The sequence below is a fragment of the Lissotriton vulgaris genome, chromosome 3_1 (genome assembly GCF_964263255.1).
Source record: "Lissotriton vulgaris chromosome 3_1, aLisVul1.2, whole genome shotgun sequence".
In the NCBI taxonomy this organism is placed as follows: domain Eukaryota; kingdom Metazoa; phylum Chordata; class Amphibia; order Caudata; family Salamandridae; genus Lissotriton; species Lissotriton vulgaris.
In genome coordinates, this window is record NC_141689.1 from 2119124694 (window position 1) to 2119146393 (window position 21700).

The following is a 21700-nucleotide window of genomic DNA, read 5'->3' on the forward strand; positions in this document are numbered from 1 at the left end:
ACAATGGTACCGAACTGAGTGTGCTATATGAGGACTTCTACCTGCAAGATTGATTAGCTGCTTTGATGTTCTTTATGTTATTCATCAGGTGAATACACAGTTATGACAGCTCATTTCCACCTGAAGAGAAAAATTGGCTATTTTGTGATTCAGACATACCTCCCCTGCATCATGACAGTCATCCTCTCTCAAGTGTCATTCTGGCTGAACAGAGAATCTGTCCCTGCAAGGACTGTCTTCGGTGAGTAAATGATTCAGGCCAATCTGTGGGCTGTAGTTACTGCAAGGTGGCACTGGTTGTAATTAAGATGTATGTTGAACACAGTGATGTAGCGTACACTTCATATTCAGCTAATGGTGTCATGATATGAAGTCATTTCTCACTGTCCTTTCAATATTTCACTGCCCTTCCTGCACGAAGTATTTATGCTTGCAGTAATGCTACTTATAATGATGGATCACGGAATATATTTTTCTTGCATTTCGTTGGCAGGGCTGTTGTTAAAATCAACTTTTTTTATGTTGAAGAGTAGGAATGAACATATATCACTTTTTTAAAAAGTGAAAAATTGCGACATTTCATCGTTTCTGTTCTTATGAATATTGCTGTTCAATTACTCACACCATCTGATTCATATTAGGAAGGATTGTTGAAGTTTCCTATACTCCCTGATAGTGCACATATTGAAAAAAATGATTCTTGAAGACCTGATAAAACAATCAATCATGGGCCTGTGTATGCTGTTTTTAGAATCGACGTGTCATAATTACATTCATACTTACTCTAGGACAATTTGACATTACTGTGAACGTGCAGGCCTCTGTGGGCATGTTTAGACTCACACAATTAGCTATCTGTGAAGAGAAGCCTGGCTTCAGACATCTTCTGAAATAGCTCCCGGGGGAGACGAGGAGAGATAGAAACAGCATCCCCTGGAAGGTGTTTAGAATCTCATTAGTGCCACATTTCTGCAACCTTATCTTGATAAAGTAAGAGTACCTTCGCCCCTGCGCTGCAGTAGAGGGACGACCATCATAGTTCAGACTCATTCAACCAGATTCTCCATGGGACCCGCACTGAGCATTGCCTGATTATTTAAGATGGACGAAGGAGAAATAAAGTTAAGAAATGTCATACAAAAAGAGAATGTAATAAATGACAGAATACACTTACTACACATATGGGGGCATATTACCAACAAGTAACGATATTTATCGCTAACTAGGCTTAGCGATGATTTTTTTATCGCTGCCTATCGCTGGATATGTTAGCTGAGAAAACATGCTATTAGCAATGTTTTTCTCCATTGTGCTAAAATATCCAGCGATAGCGGCGAAATGCGTAAATATCGCTGAGAATACAGGGATATTTACGCATTTGTGACAAAATGTTCTTAGCCATGTTTTCCACCTCCCATTGGATAACATGGCTAAGAACTGGTCTGGGCAGTTGTTAGTATTTGGAGATATTCGCGCTTAGCGTGAATGTTTCCAACGCTACGCCTGCCTTGCTAATAGGCGATAGCGATGTTAGCGACTGCTTTTAGTCGCTAACTGGTTGGGTACGCCCACTTTGCATGTCATTAGCGATAAACATCGCTGACATGCAAAGCGGGCCCCAAACCGCTCGCTATTGCCTAAAAGCTGTCGCTAACATCAGTTAGCGACAGCTTGCTAATAGGGCGATAGAATTATCGCCGCTTAGCGGCCGAAAACGACCGCTAAATCGGCGATAATTGCCTATCGCCCCCCTTGGCAATATGCCCCCTAGACCCTAAAGTCATGGTTTGGGAAATTGTAGGTGCAGATTGTGAAGCTCCCAGTTATGAGCGAGATTCGGTAATGTGCAAGCTTATACCAGTACTAAGTTGCAGACCTCTGAATGAGGCATGGGGCGCAATCTGTGTGTGTTTTCCCTCATTCTGGAATGTGACAATTTGCCTTTTTCTCTGTTTGTCCACCCCATTAGCATCGCATCTTACATGCTGCAAATCTGGAGGCCATACCCCCCAGTCAGATGCAAACTGGAGTGCTAACTAAGCACAAACTAGAGTTCACACCTAAAACGGAACTACCAGCCTAGTTAAATCTGGGGCCTTCATAGTTCTATTAAACACAAAGAAACAGAACTTGTGTGAAAATAGGGAACTCTATCAGTCTTGTAGCCGAGGTTGCCCACCTGACTAACTAAAATCAAATACCAGCACATCCATACCACCAATGTAGATGTTACTGTTGGTCCTTTTTAGCATCTTTTAAAATCGAAAGCAAATTCCTGTCAAACTCTTCTATTGTCAAGATCTTTACGGTCACAACGACAATTGAGCAATCTCAAAGCCGAGATGACAACTGCCCCCTACTACCAGAACACTGCATCCGCTGTTTAATATGGAGGGTTGACCTTCCGGGCCTTCTGCCTCCGCTGTGGGAGGTTAGTCAAGCAATCAGCAACACGATTTTCACATATGCTGTAAAAATGGAATGCTAATGTTAAGGAAACTTTGCTTTATTTAATACCAATAACACTCTAACAGTACATTAGCTATAAAAAATATGTAAGTAAAGTTACAAAAAATCAATTTAAATCATTTGTCAATAAAGCTACAAAATAACATTAAAGAAATAGAGTTGTGACACTGATCACTCTTTTACACACAGTATATGCAGTTTGTCACCACTAACTGATCGTGAACCGTGTTCCATTGATAACTGATTACATTTCTGCCAGAATAGCAACCTCTACAGCTATGTTTACGACCACGAGTAACTTTTCAGTAGAAGAACAAACACTGTGAAATCAAATGTCTCAGTAAACCATGCTTTTAATCTCAGTTTAGGACCGGGATTTGCTGAAACATTGAAGCCTAGCTATCTAACCAGGGGCAGCTCCTCTGCTAAGGCAGAGGAGCGTCATCCCACTGCTCTAAGAGCAGAGCAAAATACAAATAAAATGACAATAACAGAACGTTATTATAATTTAATTTTTTGCCTGCCTTTAAGGTCTTTGTTAGTGCAGGGCTGGGCGGCATGACACCAGCAGAGGGAGGAATGGTGGCTACACCTTAAGAGCGTATGATGGTTTGGCCGGCCATCTCGGGCCGGCCAAATTGTCATGCGCACTGTGCATGTTCTCCACAGGCTGTATTGTACAGCCTGGGTGGAGAACATGCCCAGCCTCTTAGTCCCTCTCAGACGCCTGCAGTAAGGCAGGGCCGTGATTGGCTGGGAGAGACTGGGAGCCTAAGGGCTTCCGTTCTAGAGAAGAGGACGGAGGAGAGGTGGCATGTTAGCATTCGAATGCAAGTCTTTTTACATTTTTTCCTAACTCCCCATGTCCCCACCCCTGCCACCATCTCCTATCAGCCGCAACTGCTAATGACCTCAAAGTACTAGCAACAGTGGCTAAGGTCCTCCAAACCCAGGTTGGCCAGATCCAGGAACTAAGAGGGGGAAGAAGTGCACATAGATATGTTCTGGCTCTCAGGTTCAATTGGGGTGTATGTACACAAACACATAGGACACACAAAGAGACCTAGAAGGACCATGCTGTAATGATGCTCTGGGGCTGCAATTATTTAGTGAGGGAGTTTTTGGGGCAATGAAGTGGTGGAACACTGCAGGCCAGTCAGCGTCCCAGCTGAGTCCACATAACCCTCACAGGGTATAATAACACAGTATGTGTACCAGCCATAGATTTGTAAAGCTACAAAACATCTATTTAACTTAATTTTCCTAATTAAATATAAATTATTATATACGAGAGATAAGAAGCACAACAACACATCATAACAGTAGAGCGCAGAAGAATGGTGTTTCTGCAGCAAACTATAATGCCTAGTTTTCTACAAACTGGAACCCACCAAGGAGTTAAGATGTCAGCTCCCTACATAATCATTCACTCACTGGGGTGGGGTGACCCACTTGTGGGACACCCCCGCGCCGCACGGCCACCAGCTGCTGCGTGTGCCCCATTGCCTGCCTCTACTGACTCGCTGCCGCTGACCACGCCCCCTCCTCCGAGCGGCGTGGGCCGTGCTTGCCTGCCGGTTTTCCTTTACTGCTGTTAGTTTTTGCTCTTGTTTTCATCTCCATTTGTGCCTGTTTTCTTGGTTTTTGTGCCCGTGTTTAACGTTTTCCTTCCTGTTTGCCCGCCTACCTCGCCGCCCTCCGCTCTCCCTCCCCGCTTCCCGCCACCGCCGCTTACCCCGCCCCTTTTTCTCTTCTGTACCCTCCCCGCTCCCGCCTCCCAGCTGCTCCGCCCACCCGCGCACTTGGCCTTATATGGCGACCGTGCGACGCAGGTGAGTGTGACCCACTTGTGGGACACCCCCGCGCTGCACGGCCACCAGCTGCTGCGTGTGCCCCATTGCCTGCCTCTACTGACTCGCTGCCGCTGACCACGCCCCCTCCTCCGAGCGGCGTGGTCCGTGCTTGCCTGCCGGTTTTCCTTTACTGCTGTTAGTTTTTGCTCATGTTTTCATCTCCATTTGTGCCTGTTTTCTTGGTTTTTGTGCCCGTGTTTAACATTTTCCTTCCTGTTTGCCCGCCTACCTCACCGCCCTCCGCTCTCCCTCCCCGCTTCCCGCCACCGCCGCTTACCCCGCCCCTTTTTCTCTTCTGTACCCTCCCCGCTCCCGCCTCCCAGCTGCTCCGCCCACCCGCGCACTTCGCCTTATATGGCGACCGTGCGAACGCGCAGCGGTCACGCGCAGCAGGCGCGCCAATTGTGCGCCGAAGGCGCGCCAAAGGTAAGCCCGTCTACGCCTGTCCGCGGCTGGACCGCGCCCAGTGCCAGGACCCCTGGCCCTCGAAGACCCCGACCGACCCGCCTGACGTACACCGCCGCCACCCTCATCGCGCTCAACACCGGCCGAGTCCCAGGATGCTGCAGAGCCACCCCACGACGCGTCCACGGACCCTTCAGCTGCAACACCTGCAAGTTCTCCTGCATCCGGACCTGCCCGACACCAGCACCTACCGTGCCGAACACCAGCAGCAACCACCTCAAGTGCATCCTGCTCAACACCCGCTCCGTCCACAGACACGCCATCGAACTCTGGAACCTCCTCGACACCACAGCCCCTGACGTTGCCTTCCTCATGGAGACCTGGATGAACGCCTCCTCAGCGCCCGACATCGCCATCGCCATCCCAGAAGGATACAAGATCACCCGGAAGGACCGCAACGCCAACCAGGTGGGAGGAGGCATCGCCATCATCCACAGGAACACCATCCGCATCACGACCAGCACCGACAACACCCCACCCTCCGCCGAACACCTGCACTTCCAGATCCACACCGACCCGAAGACCACCCTCAAAGGCACCCTGATCTACCGACCTCCGGGACCACGCACTCAATTCAGCGAGGACATCGCCGACTTCGTCAGCCCGCACGCCCTCCCCTCCGCTGACTACATCCTCCTGGGGGACTTCAACTTCCACCTAGAGAACAACAACGACTGCAACACCAGCACCCTGCTCGACAACCTCGCCAACCTTGGACTCAAGCAGCTGGTGTCCACCCCCACCCACCTCGCCGGACACACTCTCGACGCCATCTTCTCATCCAGCAAAGACATCGCCTTCAGCCACGCCACAGAACTCCACTTGACAGATCACAGATGCATCCACTTCACCTTCAGAAGAATGACGACCCACCACCACCAGCAACAGGTTGCCCGAAGAAGCTGGAACAAGATCACGGCCGACCAGCTCGCCGCCTCCCTGAGCCAGCACCCTCCGGCCAGCTCAGCGAACCCCAGCCAGGCCGCCGACAACCTCACGAAGTGGATCAGCAACTGCGCGGACGAACTCGCCCCACTGAGGACCCCGCCCAGCAGACCCGGCAGCAAGAAGGCCCCATGGTTCACCGACGAACTCAAGAGCTCCAAGAAGAACTGCTGAGCCCTCGAGAAAGCCTGGAGAAGGGAACCCACGCCGGACAACAGGACCACCCTCAAGCTCGCCACCCGGAAACACCACCAACTGATACGCATCGCCAAGAAAACGGCTTTCAAAAACCGACTGGACAACAACGCACACAACTGCAAGGAACTCTTCAACATCGTGAAAGAGCTCTCCAACCCCAACGCTGGAAACAACGACATCACCCCTTCGCAAGACCTCTGCAACTCCCTCGCCTCCTACTTCCACAACAAGATCGCGGACATACACTACAGCTTCAGCACCCAACCGACGCACGCCACGACCGCAGCAACGCCACCCACCACCACCCTCCGCGCCTGGACCCCGGTCAACACCGAAGACACCGTCCACACGATGAACTCCGTCCACTCCGGATCTCCGACCGACCCCTGCCCTCACCACGTCTTCAACAAAGCCGACGCTATCATCGCACCCCACCTGCGGGACATCATCAACACCTCATTCAACACCGCCACCTTCCCTGAGAGCTGGAAGCACGCCGAACTCAGCGCTCTACTGAAGAAACCTACAGCAGACCCCACCGAACTCAAGTATTACCGCCCCATCTCTCTACTCCCGTTTCCAGCCAAAGTCATCGAGAAGACCGTCAACAAACAGCTGGCCACCTTCCTCGAGACGAATGGATCCCTCGACCCATCGCAGTCCGGATTCCGGGCCAACCACAGCACCGAGACCGCCCTCATTGCCGCCACTGACGACATCCTAGCCCTGATGGACAACGGGGAAACAGCGGCCCTCATCCTCCTAGACCTCTCCGCGGCTTTCGACACGGTCTGCCACCGCACCCTAGTGCAGCGCCTCAGCAACGTCGGAATCCAGGAGAAGGCGCTGGAATGGATCGTATCCTTTCTCGACGGAAGAACACAAAGAGTCCGCCTACCACCGTACAAGTCAGAGGCCACCAAAGTCATCTGCGGCGTCCCTCAAGGATCCTCACTGAGCCCGACTCTCTTCAACGTCTACATGAGCCCCCTCGCGGCCATCGCACGCCAACACAACCTCAACATAATCTCCTAGGCCGACGACACCCAGCTGATCCTCTCCCTGACCAACGACCCCGCCGCCGCCAGAGCCAACCTGCACGAAGGGATGAGAGAAGTAGCCGAGTGGATGACGACGAGCCGCCTGAAGCTGAACACAGATAAGACGGAGGTCCTCATCCTGGGCTCCTCACCCTCTGCCTGGGACGACTCCTGGTGGCCCCCCGCCCTGGGCACCGCACCCAAACCAACGGACCACGCACGCAACCTGGGTTTCATCCTGGACTCCTCCCTCTCCATGACCAGGCAAGTCAACGCCGTCTCCTCGTCATGCTTCAACATCCTGCGCATGCTTCGGAAAATCTTCTGGTGGATCCCCACTGAGACCAGGAAGACCGTCACCCAGGCCCTCGTCACCAGCCGACTGGACTACGGCAACGCACTCTACGCCGGAACCACCGCCAAGATCCAGAAGAGACTCCAGCGCATCCAGAACGCCTCAGCCAGACTCATCCTCGACATCCCACGACACAGCCACATCTCCGGACACCTGAGAGACCTGCACTGGCTCCCGGTCAACAAGAGAATCACCTTCCGCCTCCTTACCCACGCACACAAAGCTCTCCACGACCAAGGCCCGAGCTACCTCAACAACCGAATCAACTTCTACGCTCCCAAACGCCACCTCCGATCCGCCAGCCACGCCCTCGCCGCCGTCCCACGCATCCGCAGAGCCATCACAGGAGGAAGGTCCTTCTCCTACCTGGCCGCCAAGACCTGGAACTCCCTCCCGGCCGACCTGCGCCTGACCCAAGACCACCTCTCCTTCAGGAAGAAGCTCAAGACCTGGCTGTTCGAGCAGTAGCGGCACCCCCCCCCCCCAAAGCGCCTTGAGACCCTACGGGTAGGTAGTGCGCTCTATAAATGTCCTTGATTGATTGATTGACTCACCCTTGAATTCTTTGCATATAGAGACGTCTCACATTGCCAAGGAATGTCTTTTTGAAGCAATTGTTTTCATTTTTCTTCTGCCATGGCCTGCTCCTATTTCCCTACCAAGTTAACTTCCCTCTTGTCTCACTACCCTGCCACCAGCTGGTACGCCCATCCTACTTCATCTAATCTAACCGTCCATCATTAGCAGTAGACAACGACATCCTCCAGCCTCCCTTTCCACTCCTTCACACTCTTCTTCTCTGTGATACAAAGCTACTCACCCCAAGTTACATTTTTGAAGTTTCTCTAATTCTACCTGATTACCTTCCACTGTCCTCACTCTGATAACTTAGAGAATCCCACCCAAATTCTTCCTGGCTTTAACATGATCCATTCACTTTTGTCTCCATATTTAGGTCTTATCTCATTGCCTCACCCAACCGATGTTTCATTCTTTGTTTTGTTAATCCTTTAACCACACTGATATCATTTTTGAGCTGCTCCCCTTCCTCTCATCTAGACAGATGGGGTGTGGTCCGTGGTTTCATTCACTGTGGTGTAAAACCAACCCATGACTATTCTTTCAATATCTGAACAACTGTTACTACCATTGCTAATGTACCTTTGATCTCTCTGTTGTTATGTTCCACCATACCATTAGCTTGAGGATTGTATAACATGTTTCTATTGTAACCAACCCACATCTCTAAACAATTCCTCATCTACTGAGATGCAAGTGAGTTTTCATTATGTGTCACAATACATTCCGACAATCCTTCTCTGCAAAAAAAGAATGATGCTTATAGTGTTTCTGGAACACCACTATGATCCACTTAGTATATTCACCTACTACTAAAGCTGCATATGTTACATACTCAAGAAGAGTCATAAATAACCCGATGATATCCATGCACCCATTGGCCCATCCATAATATGCAATATTGCACTTCCCTCCACTTTCAATTTCTTCTCAATTTTTAAACACACTACAATCCACTACCAATTCAACACCTACTTATGAACACCAGTCCACAAAAATCAATCTTGCACTCTTTTTCCACCATTGTCTGATTCAGATATCCTGATGTGCTAGATCATCAGTATGCATAATAACTTAAGGGGAAGTACACATCTGTCATCCAACATCACCATACAGCGACATTTCATGCACTATCCTAAAGGTCTCAAAAATCAATCTTGCACTTTTTTTCCACCATTGTCTGATTCAGATATCCCGATGTGCTAGATCATCAGTATGCATAATAACTTAAGGGGAAGTACGCATCTGTCATCCAGCATCACCATGCAGCGACATTTCATGCACTATCCTAAAGGTCTCACATTTGTCTGGACACAACTCTCCTTTGTACATAATTTCCCTATAAATGTATTGACTTACTTTATGATACTGTTATCCTCAACCACAAGATCCCACTCTTTGTTGAAAAAGGCATTATCATAACCTTCTGTTACATCACATGCATCGGCTACCACTTCTATAATTTCAAATTCACCACTACCTCTTTTTTTGTTCTTGGATAACTGGGATAGATAACCAACCGCCATATTTTACTAAACTGTGATGTACTCATCACATAAGTAAACCCTTCGAATCTAGCTGCAAACCTTTATATTCTTGCAGAACAGATACCTGCTCCCCAGGATTGCAACATAAATAATCTTATCTGCTCTCAGTTCAATCATGCAACCCCATATGTATGCTCAAATATATTCAGTGCTCCAAAAAGCTGCCAAGGCCTCTTACTTGATTACTGATCCGTTTCACACAGCCTAGGATCATGAACGATAAGCTAATGTATCAGTTTTTTCTTTTCCTTCATGAGATTGTGAAAGAGCAGGGTCAAATCTTAGCCATTCCCATCCAATGTGATGCAGAATATTCTCTTTGAGTTAAATAGAGATAAAATAGCTGACTAGGCAATGCAGTCTTTGAATATTCTCAAAAGCCTTCCTCTGTGTATCTCCCCTCTCAAAGGGTTCATCTTTTCTGAAACAATTCTCAAGTCATCTGAATTGTTAGCAAAGGCTCGTACATAGGTGCACATACTAGTCGATTAAGCCCCTGAAACATCTTAATTAGTCTTTGTGCTCTAGAGCAGCTGCCACCTTGATTGCATTGAGTTGTTCTGTCTTTGGTCTCACACCTGCAACCACGATTGAATTGCGCAGGCATGCACTTCTTATTCGAAGGTTCTACATTTATCTTTCTGCAAAGTCATCCCCTCCATTTCTACTGTATCCTATACCTCTTGCAATACCATATAATCCTCTTTGTTAGTCTTTCCTAAGGCTTAAATGTTATCTTGAAAGAAAAAGACCCTGTCTAGCCTCCAGAAATAATTCTGTCATAATGCATTAGAATATGCTCACTGCAGATGGAAGTCCAAAAGGCAGATGACTAAACTGAAACACGTCTTCTGCATGAATGTGGTAAGGGCTTTTGATTGGTGATGCAAGTGCTCCTCAAGCCTATTTTTGAGAGGTACTTGCTGTCACTCAGCCACAACCCTGTCTCATTGATGTTTGGTAACACAAACTCTCCACAACATTATTTTCATTTAAACAATGAAGGTCAACTCAAGATCATAATTGTCATCAGCCTTCTTAGTGGTGACTACCTGTGCCAACCATTCCAAAGCTTCTAGCAGTTCAATTATCTCCTCTTGCACTGTTGTGAACCAGGTATGGGGGCATTTTGTGTTGTTTTCACTGTGTTATTGCACAAAGAGTTGCACAAATACTTTACATATTGCCTCTTAAGTTAAGACTGACTGCAAGCTACAAGAGGACGAGCACAGGATAATCGCCATCACTTCTTCACTTTTTTGTATTTTTTTTATTGGCATTTCACAATAGATTCAATAACAAATGGAGTAGTACCTCCTAGAGGTCTTAAAATGGCTCTATAAGCAGGGTTATGAGGTGCACACAGTGCCACACAACAGGGGACAGATCTGTCTTTTTAGAAGACCCCTCACTCACCAACCTAGTTGGTGACATGCTTCATCATCAGGTTCCCACCCGGACAGCCGAGTGCCATCCGAGTGTGCTGCAACACCTGACAACAGTGGAGCTGTTTTTTTTGTTTTCTATATGTACAGAGCTACTAGTGGATGTTTAAAAGTTGGCCAACACTACTCACTCTTAGAATTTATTCTGGAGTGATTGGGCAATGTATAAAATAAAGTGGGACACCTTGGCCTGATTAGGTAGGCTGGTGGTGTCAAAAAAGTTGTGTAGTGAGTTAAAATATTGGTCTACATGTTTCAACCATGATGTAAGTATAAGGTTTTCATCAGGACCAGTGGTGGTAGTCTGGGAGGTCTACACACGCTAAGGTGTACCCTGTCCTCCACAACGAGAAAAACAGAAGCCACAAAAATCGTGGTTTGTTTAAAAAGGATGTTCTTCTCCAGGATTCCTAGAAAAAACTCGAAGCGCATCAAGTATTGGCTTCATGGGCGTCCCAGTTGCCGCAAGCGATCTATGCTACAACATGTGCATAGAATCGAAGAAGGCAGATTCACCTATCGTGCAACCTCGTCAGAGCCCACGACTAGGTTGCACGATAGGTGAATCTGCCTTCTTCGATTCTATGCACAAGTTGTAGCATAGATCGGACTGCCATTCTGCTGGACTGCTACTTTGCTGGACTCTGCCTTGCTGAGCTCTTGCCTTGCTGAGATGCCCTGTTGCCTGCTGTTCTCTTGCCTGGGTGGAAAGGACTGGACTTGCATCACTTGAACCAAGAGTGACTCCAAGGGCTTGCTGGCTTGCCTCCTATTCCAAGTCTCAGGGATATCAAAGACTTCAACTACCTTCAGTGGACCTGGAATCCTCAAGCTGAGAGTCCTCAATGCCAAGTGGTGCCACCCCAGTTCTGAACCTTTGGAAGTGAGGTCTAAGGAGTTTCTTTATACAGAACATATGCATCCTCATTGGAACCGAGCATCTTTGCCTCTGTGTGAGTCAGAACCATTGCTTCCTCACTGCAGGGAGCGGACCCGGTGCATCGCCCTTTGAACCAGCGCATCGCCTTCAGAATCGACTCATTGCCTACTGCAGGAGGAGCAGCTGTGCATCCGGAAGCAGAGCCCTGAACTGGGAACCAATGCATTGCTGCAGGTGTGTGGAGAAAATCAATGCATCTGGTCCACTGCGTTGCTTGACACCGACGCATTGCCTTGGCTACAACTGGCATCCTCGTTGACCACAAACCCAAAATAATCACCCATAGTTTTTTAACAAAAAAAGCTCTAACTACCAACTTTTGTAGGCAGGGCTTTAGACCAAAAGTACTCATCCTCGAGGCAGGTGCATAGAAGCATTCATTTTCTTTTTTTATAGTTTTTCTAACTTTGCATGGGTGTGTACTTTACAGCACACATACAAATTGGCAAAAGTTTAAAAGCATGCCTAAGCATGGTAATTTGTAATGAAATGGTACCCTTCAATAATAAAACTTATCCTAGACTCATCCAGGTACATTTGCACTTGATTACACAGGAATGTGCATGGAACATGGCAGTCAACTGTGAGCCCGTCCTTGAGAAGAGATCAGCACCACTATATCTCAATAGATATGGTACTGTCCTCCTCCTGCCTTCTTACACAAAGCAGTGCAGCTTAGGTTGCTGTGCTGCATTGTATGAAATATTAGTAAATCAACTCCCACATTTTCAGGGTACAGCCATAACCTTGAAAGTGTATTGTAAACATCCGGACAATTGAATGCCAAGCTTATGTCATAATTCAGGAGGCTTGACAGCTTGTCTCAGTTCCATGGTAGTCAAAACAATTTTACAACCGAAGTCTACATTTAACTATAAGTTTTGCTTCTTTTCTATGGAAGCTCCAAGTGTTCTCAAACTTTCTAGAACTCTTCTTGATGTACACATCTACAGATATCATTACAGCCTGTTTTCTTAACCACTCTCTTCATTTCCCCAGTAAATGATCCAGTTCCTACTGTTTCTGCCAGTTTTATCCAAGGTAAAGGAGAAGGCTTCCTTTAGGAAAGCTATCTTTTTCCCATATCTGGGCGAGTTTAAGGGGAGCAGTGGCTCTTCTGTTTAATCGCTAAAACCGCTTCCTCCTGAGAGTTATCAGAAGGCCTTGTGTACAGCTTTCAGAACATGGTGTTAAAAAGAAAGCAGGGTTCAGTCCTCTGTTTCATCTTAGGTGAGGTGTGTATAACATAACATATATTTGTGGAGCACATGTTCACCCAGAAGGGTATTGGGATGTTAAAATCAGGTTCCCCTAGAGACGTGGCCCCCCCAACGCTCTGAACGAAACCTTTGAGACTGTCACTCCCACTATGCTTGACCTTAATAATCTTTCACTTGCCTTCTCTATGGGAACGGGCCATGGTTAGAGCATTCTGTCCACATTCTTGAAGGAAAATGACTGCTTTCATCCATTTCAAACCGGTTTCACACCGCAGCAGGGAACAGAGACAGCCCTTTTCATAGTTGTTGAGGAATTAAGGAAAATTCTGGATGCCGGGGGCTTGGCAGCAATTGTCCTCCTCGATCTGAGTGCGGCATTCGACACTGTTATTCACCAACTGCTGATCTCTAGAATTAGAAATGTAGGGGTGTTGGGAACTGCATTAATGTGGCTGGAGCCTTTTTTAGACGAGCGATCGCTCCAAGTCTTTGAGGACAATTCTATTTCCAATAGTATGTTGCTGAGGTGTGGGTTCCTCAAGGCTCCTCCCTGAGCCCCACCTTCTTTAACATTTATATGAGCCCTCTGGCCAAGATCGTCAAACCCTTTGGCATACAGATCGTCACATATGCGGATGATACCCAATTGATTGTCTCCGTTAATCATTGGGAGAATGGGGCAAATAATCTGGCCGGGTGCTTGGAAAAAGTATCGGCATGGATGGAAGGCTCGTATCTACAATTGAATGGAGCAAAAAACGATCTGATATTCATGGGTAAACCTTCCCCACTAGGCCCCCAACTCCCTATGGCCTAAGTATTTGGATAGCATGCCCCTTCCAAAAGTAAAAATCGAAAGACTTGGAGTCTGGCTGGGCCATAATCTAGACATGAAGGAGCAATCTCGGAAGGCAGCAGGAACCTGTTATGGAATACTTAAGATGGTTCAGAAAATCCTCCCCCTGTTGCCTTTCAATGCCAGAAAACTGCTGGTACAAGCCTTGATACTCTCACGTCTAGATTACGCGAATGCTCTCTATCTGGGCTCCCAGCGGTCAATATATAAAGAAGCTACAGACTGTGCAAAACTGTGCAGCTCGCCTCCTTTTACACACACCCCAATAGGAATCTGCATAGTCAGCAACACTCCATTATTTCTCCCTATTGTCCCAGTAGAGACCTGCGCACTGGAAATAAGCGCATGGCAGCAGTCCCTAGGATATAAAGGGCCAGGAGCGGGGAAAGACAATTCTCCTACATTGCTTCCAAGAGCTGGAATACTCTTTCAAACCACATTTGTCTTGAGGATGACTATATGTCCTTCTGTAGACAGCTTAAAACGTTCCCGTTCTCAGACGCTTAATGTTCGTCATTTGTGTAAGTTCTGTTCCTAAGTGCTGGGAGGCCTTCTGGTAGCCATGTGCTCTACAAATGCCAATTCATTCATTCATTTATGTTGTATAACAGATGTTTATTGTTGCCCAACTCAATGATACTTATTTTATCGACCTCAGAATGATGAAAGGCTGAGTGACCTGCCAGGCTTGGAACTTGTGGCCATGAGGTCAAACACAGGCACTACGGTGGATGCAATAGTCCACTACACCACCAGAATCAGCTCTCATGCTCTCAGCAATGGTTTCTTGTCTTTCCAGGATCCAGTAGCTTTTTCATTTTAAGCTAGCAGGAACCTTATCTTACAGGGGTACCGCTCATTTTCACTTTCCCAAACATTGTCCGTTTACAAAGGAGATTTCCAACTCCCCAGGAGGGGTAAAATCGCTCTTGCCAGATTTGAGAGGTCGCACTGCTGGTGGGAGCTTATCCGCAATCAGCGGATTACCAGCACGCTCCCAGCGAGTGCTTGGACCCAGAACTACTAGGCGTTTTACCGGGGGACTGCGAGGCCCAGTATTCAACTCGGCTCACAGCTGGTGCCTCTTCCCCCGGCGGACACGCCCCCACGCCTGTGAGTACTTAACCGACTTAGTTAACCCACGACGCGGGACGCGCGCGGGACAAAGCACGGGGCGAAGCCCGGGCCAAGGGTGGGCCCGTTTAAGCCCGTTCAAGACCGGGCAAGACTGGACTGGGCCACCCCATTTGTAATTGCTTTTTCTTTTGGATTTCCATTTGTAACTGTTTAGTGCGCTTACAAGTTTCCTATTCCCTGCATAATTTGTATTTAATTTGCACTTAAGCTGTCACTTCGTTTTCTTATACATCCTACCATGTCTCCCAGAGGCACTAGAAGTACAGTCAGGAAACAGGCTCAAGCTGCTGCGCAAGTCATTGGCCCCATTGGCCAATTTATAACTAAAGCCAATGAGGCTATCGAGCAGGGCATTACCCTGTTGGAACGCAGAGTATCACAGGATCTGGCTGTCGCCAGATGCTCCTCTATGGGCTTGCTAGCTGCAGCAAAAACCCCACTGCGTCCCCTAGAACCAGCCCCACCACTGATTGAGCACGCGGACATCCACACTGTTCCTTGCACCGTGGATCTGTCCGCGTCTCTAAATTTTTCCGAATCGCAACTACTAGTCACTAGAGAAATCACCGGCAATCTTCGCTAGTCTTGTCAGCGTGGCCGCTACCCCACCTGTAGATAGGGGCTTACGAGAGGGAGCAATCCCTAAGAAAAAGAGAAAAGTAATTAAATCCCGTAACCCCGCTGGCTCTCCTACACACCCTAATTCCTTAATCCTGCCCACTTCTCCCCTCCTTACACACCCCACAGATTCAGCCTTATTGCTACACCAGGGAGTTATCTGCTCACCCGCACAAGCAATAAATCCTCCTACCGATAACATAAATTTGAGCATCAGCAGTTGCGAAAGCAAAAGTAGTGTGGATAGTGATGGCGATTCATGTAGCACTAATAACCAACTTCTGAGAAAAATTGGGGACATAATTAGAACCTACTTAAAACCAATAGAGCAGTCTCTCCAGCAGATCGAAAAGCAGTTAACACAACTGACATTAGCTTTGAAAACAAATAAGGATACTAACGCAGGCCAAGCTAGGACCCCCAAACTTAATCCCAAAACATCTAAGGCAGGCCCGGCTGCATTAAATCCACCCACTGTGACCCTAATGGTGCCGCAAAAACAACAAAAACAGCCACCATCAACAGTGACCAAGGTTCCAGTACCACCTAAAGCACCCATGCCCCTACCTACCCCGCTCCCTACTCAAACAAAGCCCCAGGATCCAGTACCACCTAAAGTACCCACATCCCTACCTACCCCAGTCCCCACTCAAACAAAACCATCTGAAGGTTTTAATTTCATCCCGAGAAATAGAAAAAGGAGGGGCCATCCGATCCATCTTCCCCCCGAAGCTACCCCATACGTGGTGATCATGACCGGCGTTCCCGAACTTTCTGCTAACTCGGATGAACCTGTCTGGTCACTGAAAAACAAAGTGATCCACTGGCTATCTACTAATAGACCTTTACCACCCTTTCTGGACAATAGAGTCACTACAGTTCGTAGGGTCCCCTGGTTGGGCACCGAACCTAAAAACATTCAGGGTGACTGTGTAATCGTGAATCTTGTAGATCCAAACACAGTTGAGCACATTTGCTCCTGGGGTGACCACTCATCTATTGAAGGGATAGCCACCCACAGATTGTCATACTTCTATCCTCCAGCCCCCCGGTACAATGCCGGCCCTCCTTGGAGCTGGACTAGAGTGGGGAACTGGGACGGAAATAGAGACTGGGGACATTGGTCAGGTTACGCTACCAGAAATTTAGCTCCCGCTCCACCTCTAAGCTGGAGAGGTCCACCCCTAACAAACAGGTACGAATGTCTTGATATGGTTGACTGGCCACCAACTTCCAGTACCACCATTAAAGGAGGAACCTCTACTCAAACCCTATCTACACCCCACTTATCTCACCTTTCTATAGGATTATCCCCGGCGGATACAGTATCCCCATAGACCCCTGGCCTCATTATAGCGCCATCAATTCCTTCGGCTGAACTACTCCCTAATACGATAGTTCCTCCGGTCGCAAGAACATACAATTGAACACCCAACCATCACTGGAGAACTATCCAAGAGACAATCATCAACTATGAACCTATCTCAACATTCGTTCTCCAGGCCAGATACCCAACTAACGCACCTTCCCTCTGTTCCTCCACAGCCAATCACCCTGTCTCAAGGTTCTCTACCCCTTGAAGTCCCGCCAAGATCAACCACAACATTGTCTCCAAGTTGGGAGCTTCCAGTTCTTTACTGGAATGTAGCGGGTCTTTGATCTAAGGTAGACCTTCAGCCGTGGCTTGATGTGATTAATGTTCACCATATAGTTTGCCTGCAGGAAACCTGGGCTATTGACCCTATTCACATGGAACAGGAACAGGAGGAAGACGTTTCTCGGTTCACCCCGCACGTCTCTGGAACGCCTTACCGCACTACCTGAGAACCGAATCCAACTACCTACGGTTCAGGAAGCAATTGAAAACCCACCTCTTCCCTTAAACTGTCTCTCCCCTTCCCTTGCTGACTCCTAGTTGTACTGATTTTAGCGCTGGGATACTTACGGGTGACTACGCGCTCTATAAAATTAAATAATAATAATAATAATAATAATTCAGGGCTATAAAACATTCCACGTCCCTGCCAGCGCGACCACGCATGGGAGGTCAAAGGGAGGCTTAGTTGTTTATCTCTCAAACAAAATATCGCCATTGACTGTAAATGTATCTCTTATGTCTCCTAGCTTCCAAATTCTAAGGATAGTCTTCGAAAAAAGTTCTATCTACTATGTCATTAATATGTACAACAACCTTTCACCTGCTGATTGTGTAACAACATTGTCTGAAATCTCTCTATTTATACATGACCAGCGGGCAAAGCATTCCCAGTCGCTATGTTATGTTGTGTGGGGGGGTGATTTTAATGTTCCTTTGTGCAATAAGTATAAGAAAGGTATTTGTGGGCTTCAAGATGAATGCGATTCTCCTATGACGCATTTTACCCACACTAGTACTGGTAATATTCTGAATGAATGTCTTTTCTCATTAGAACTCGAGTATGCCAATGAAGTAGTGAATCCTCCCGTTGAGTTTAAGCCAACCTTTCATGGCAGAGGCCTCTCTAGCACCATTGATTATATTTTGTGCTCACAAATTTTGAAAAGTCACTTGAAGTACTTCATACCAGGAACAGACATTTCCAGCGATCACTACCCGAATAGTATTAGCCTTATACTTAATTCAGCACCACATACTCACAACAGGACTAGCTTGCTAAATCAGCAGTCACTGGCCCTAGACAAACAAAATGGCTTAACAGTAAAATGGTCCAAGATAAACCCCGCTGACGTTACTAGGAAGGTCATACAAAAAACTCTCCCTTCTATAAATATCTGTTTAGCGGAGACCTCGTCACCCCAGTTGATCCTTCCCAGTTTTTCGGAAATACTAAAAGCTATCCGGCATGAGTTAACCCGTAAACATAAGTCCCACGACAAGGATTCGCGGGGGTGGTTTGACGCCCCTTGCCGGAAAGCCCTTTCTGCGCTAAAAAGAGCATTGCATAAACAAGTCTGAGACGTAGCAGATATAGCCATGCTTAGAAGGAAGTATAAATCGGCCCAACAAAGCCGGAAACGGGAAGTAAAGAAAAATCTATGGGCCCAATTACACGAGAGCACAAGGAGTAAAGACTGCTCCCTGTTTTAGCGGACAGTCAAGTCACCCTTCCTATTAGATCCTTCAGCTGTCCGTCACCTAGACGTGGCGGTCCCAGCCGAAAAATGGGTGACACATTACTCGCAAATATTCGGTGATTCCTCCGCTGAAGCCTTAAACGCACAGTCCCACGAAGAAGCCCTCACTATGGATAATTCTTATCCAATCGACCTCCTTTTTGACCTTAAGGAGGTCACAGCTGCACTAACTTCTTCGAAGACTGAAAAAGCGCCTGGCCCCGACGGAGTACCACTCGATATCATTGTGAGTAATCTTGATCTCTGGTCCCCAATAGTCACACAAGTCATGTTTGCAGTCTCACAGGCCGGCTTAATAGAATCCTGGTCCTCGTCAGTACTGCTACCAATTTTTTTAAAGGGTGAACAAGATAACCCAGCCTGCTACAGGCCCATTTCCCTCTTGGACTCACTAGGGAAGGTTGCCAGGTGATTAATCCTGGAGCGCCTCCAGAATTGGGCTTCGGAGAAGAACATCCTAACCGATCTCCAGTATGGGTTCCAGGAGGGATTGGGCACTGTAGAACAGGCCCTTAATCTGACACTCCTAATGGGCAAATACGCAGGGGCAAAAGGAGGCAATTTATATTTAGTTTACGTTGACCTCAGTGCCGCATTTGATTGCGTGATTCACTCCAAACTGTGGGTAATCCTGAGGGACCTGGGGGTTGATCCTCCCCTTCTAAAATTCCTTCGAGAGCTTTATACCGACGCCAATGCGTGCGTGAGGTACGGTATAAACGGTGAACTGTCTGAGTCATTTAGCATAGCAAAAGGTGTCAGACAGGGGTGCGTCCTCGCCCCGTTTTTATTTAATATCTATACTAACGGGTTAGAACAGGCGATGCTGGTAGGTAGCCAGGACCTTCCATGCATAAACACCCGGCCTATCCCAGCCCTATTGTACGCCGACGACTCTGTCATCCTGCCAAGAAGATTAAAACAGCTCCAATTACAACTGGACAAGTATTGCCAGTTTATGCTCTCCTTGGGTTTAAAAGTTAATAAGAGCAAGACTTTTGTGATGCATATCGGCCCGAAAGTGAAGAAACCGAAACCTCTTTTTATAGAAAAGGTCAGATTGGATTATGCTAGGGAATATCCTTACCTGGGCATTCTCATAGACGACCAAATAACCTGGAAACCCGCCATTGCGAGTAAAAAACTGTTATTCCAGTGTACACTGCGGCGCTGATGTCTTTCTCCAGGAAATTGGGCAAACCCGCTCCCGCAGAGTTGCTCAAAATCTACCACGCTAAATGCCACAGCGTAGCAACTTACGGTGCGGGTGTCTGGGGTTATGCTCCTTCCGGGGAGCTCCAAAAAATTCAAAATGGGTTTTTGAAATACGTTCTTGCGCTCTCTCAAAGCGCCCCAACCTACGGTTGCCAATTTGAGCTCGGCTTGGATTATCTATCAGATACCATCAGATACCAGTCGATCCTCCTATGGCACCCTATTTGGACTAAAGAGCAATGCCAACTTACTCGGTCTTTAATAACTGACTGCTTATCCCTGGCTCACTGGAAAAAGATTCCATGGTTACTGTATGTTTTTAATTTCCTGAAAGATTTAAATTGCTTACTATTTTTTACTGACCCCTCTTCACTTTTTGATATATCCAGGAAGGCCTTGAAGAGTCTGTGTGTAAATCACCTTAGAGATCTACGTTTATGCACAGAGATTGGCAAACGTACAAATACTCATCTACTGATGATACAAACCTCACCTGGCATTCAGTTGTATTTGTCCTTCTTTCTGTCAAACCATGAAAAGTATGTCTAAACCAGGTTTCGTTTCGACTCCTTTTACCATCTTGTTTCATTTCCTGGGATTTCAAACTGGTCTCACGAATTGATTAGATGTCCCTGCGATGGAATTGCACATCAGTCTACCCTACATGTAACATTGTTTTGTAGCTACTATGAGACTCCACGTAAACGTTGGATTATTCCTCTCCTCTGACAAATGGGCCTGAGAAGATGCAGGCCTGCGCTCCTGGCTTTACAGTTTTCAGAAACTCAATTTGCTGCTAAATGTATAGCTTGTTATTTAAAAGCATGTTTGAAAATCTGCTTACAACCACCTGAGTTATCTCTGTAATCCCTATTTATTAGATATCAACTGTCTTTTTTTTAATTCGTAATGTTTCTTACCTTTCTGTTAGTAATGTGTAAGTGACAATCTTTAAAAAAAAAAAAAGTCTTGATGTAATCTTTTTTTACTATGCACTTTTTATGATTGTAAAACTCAATCAAAATAAAGACTTTGAACTGAACTACAGGGGTAATTGAGTTGCAATTGGTTGTGACCCTCTAAACCTATCACCATTACATTTCCAAATTGTCACTGTTGCAGCAGAAGCATTTTTCTTTTCTTTTTCATTTCTGGCCAAACAATGATTTTACAACTTAGTCAATTTTCCCAAATTCTATACTTCACCAACAGAGGCATTGGTCCTCTGATGGACCTTGCTTCATCGCAGTGAGAGGTGAGAGCTGTTGACCACCTAATCAGAACCAATTATTAGTAGCCAACTCACAAATTAGTGATCACATTTAAATATACTACTCTCAAAACTATTCTTTAGACATAGAATATTGTTATTTGAAGACCAAACCTCCCAGAGAAGTTCAATCTAACAAGAATCATGCATACCAGAAGCTCTGCTGTGGCTACACAGAACAAAAGCAAAATAATGTGATGTTTTGAAAATGATCTATGACTCTCTCTATCATGCATTACATATCAGATAATTGTAAGCACAGTACAGACATTAGGCACATATAATAAAAGACTCAGACACATTTTAGATACATGTGGTGTTGTATAAAAAATATATAAAAAATAAATGGACTTAAGGAACATTTTTAGCAGTTCAGTCATGAGTCTTACAGCATATAATAGAAACCCACACAT

At 46.7% G+C, this 21700-nt stretch overlaps 1 protein-coding gene across 1 annotated transcript in view; it reads left to right on the forward strand.

Annotated features, from left to right (window-relative positions):
* GABRA2 (gamma-aminobutyric acid type A receptor subunit alpha2) overlaps positions 1-21700 on the forward strand; it is a 663148-nt gene that overhangs the window by 526352 nt on the left and 115096 nt on the right. The window contains exon 8 of the mRNA XM_086962689.1: positions 89-241. Within this exon, the coding sequence (XP_086818815.1) occupies positions 89-241 (153 nt within the window). The remainder of the gene's footprint in view (positions 1-88; positions 242-21700) is intronic.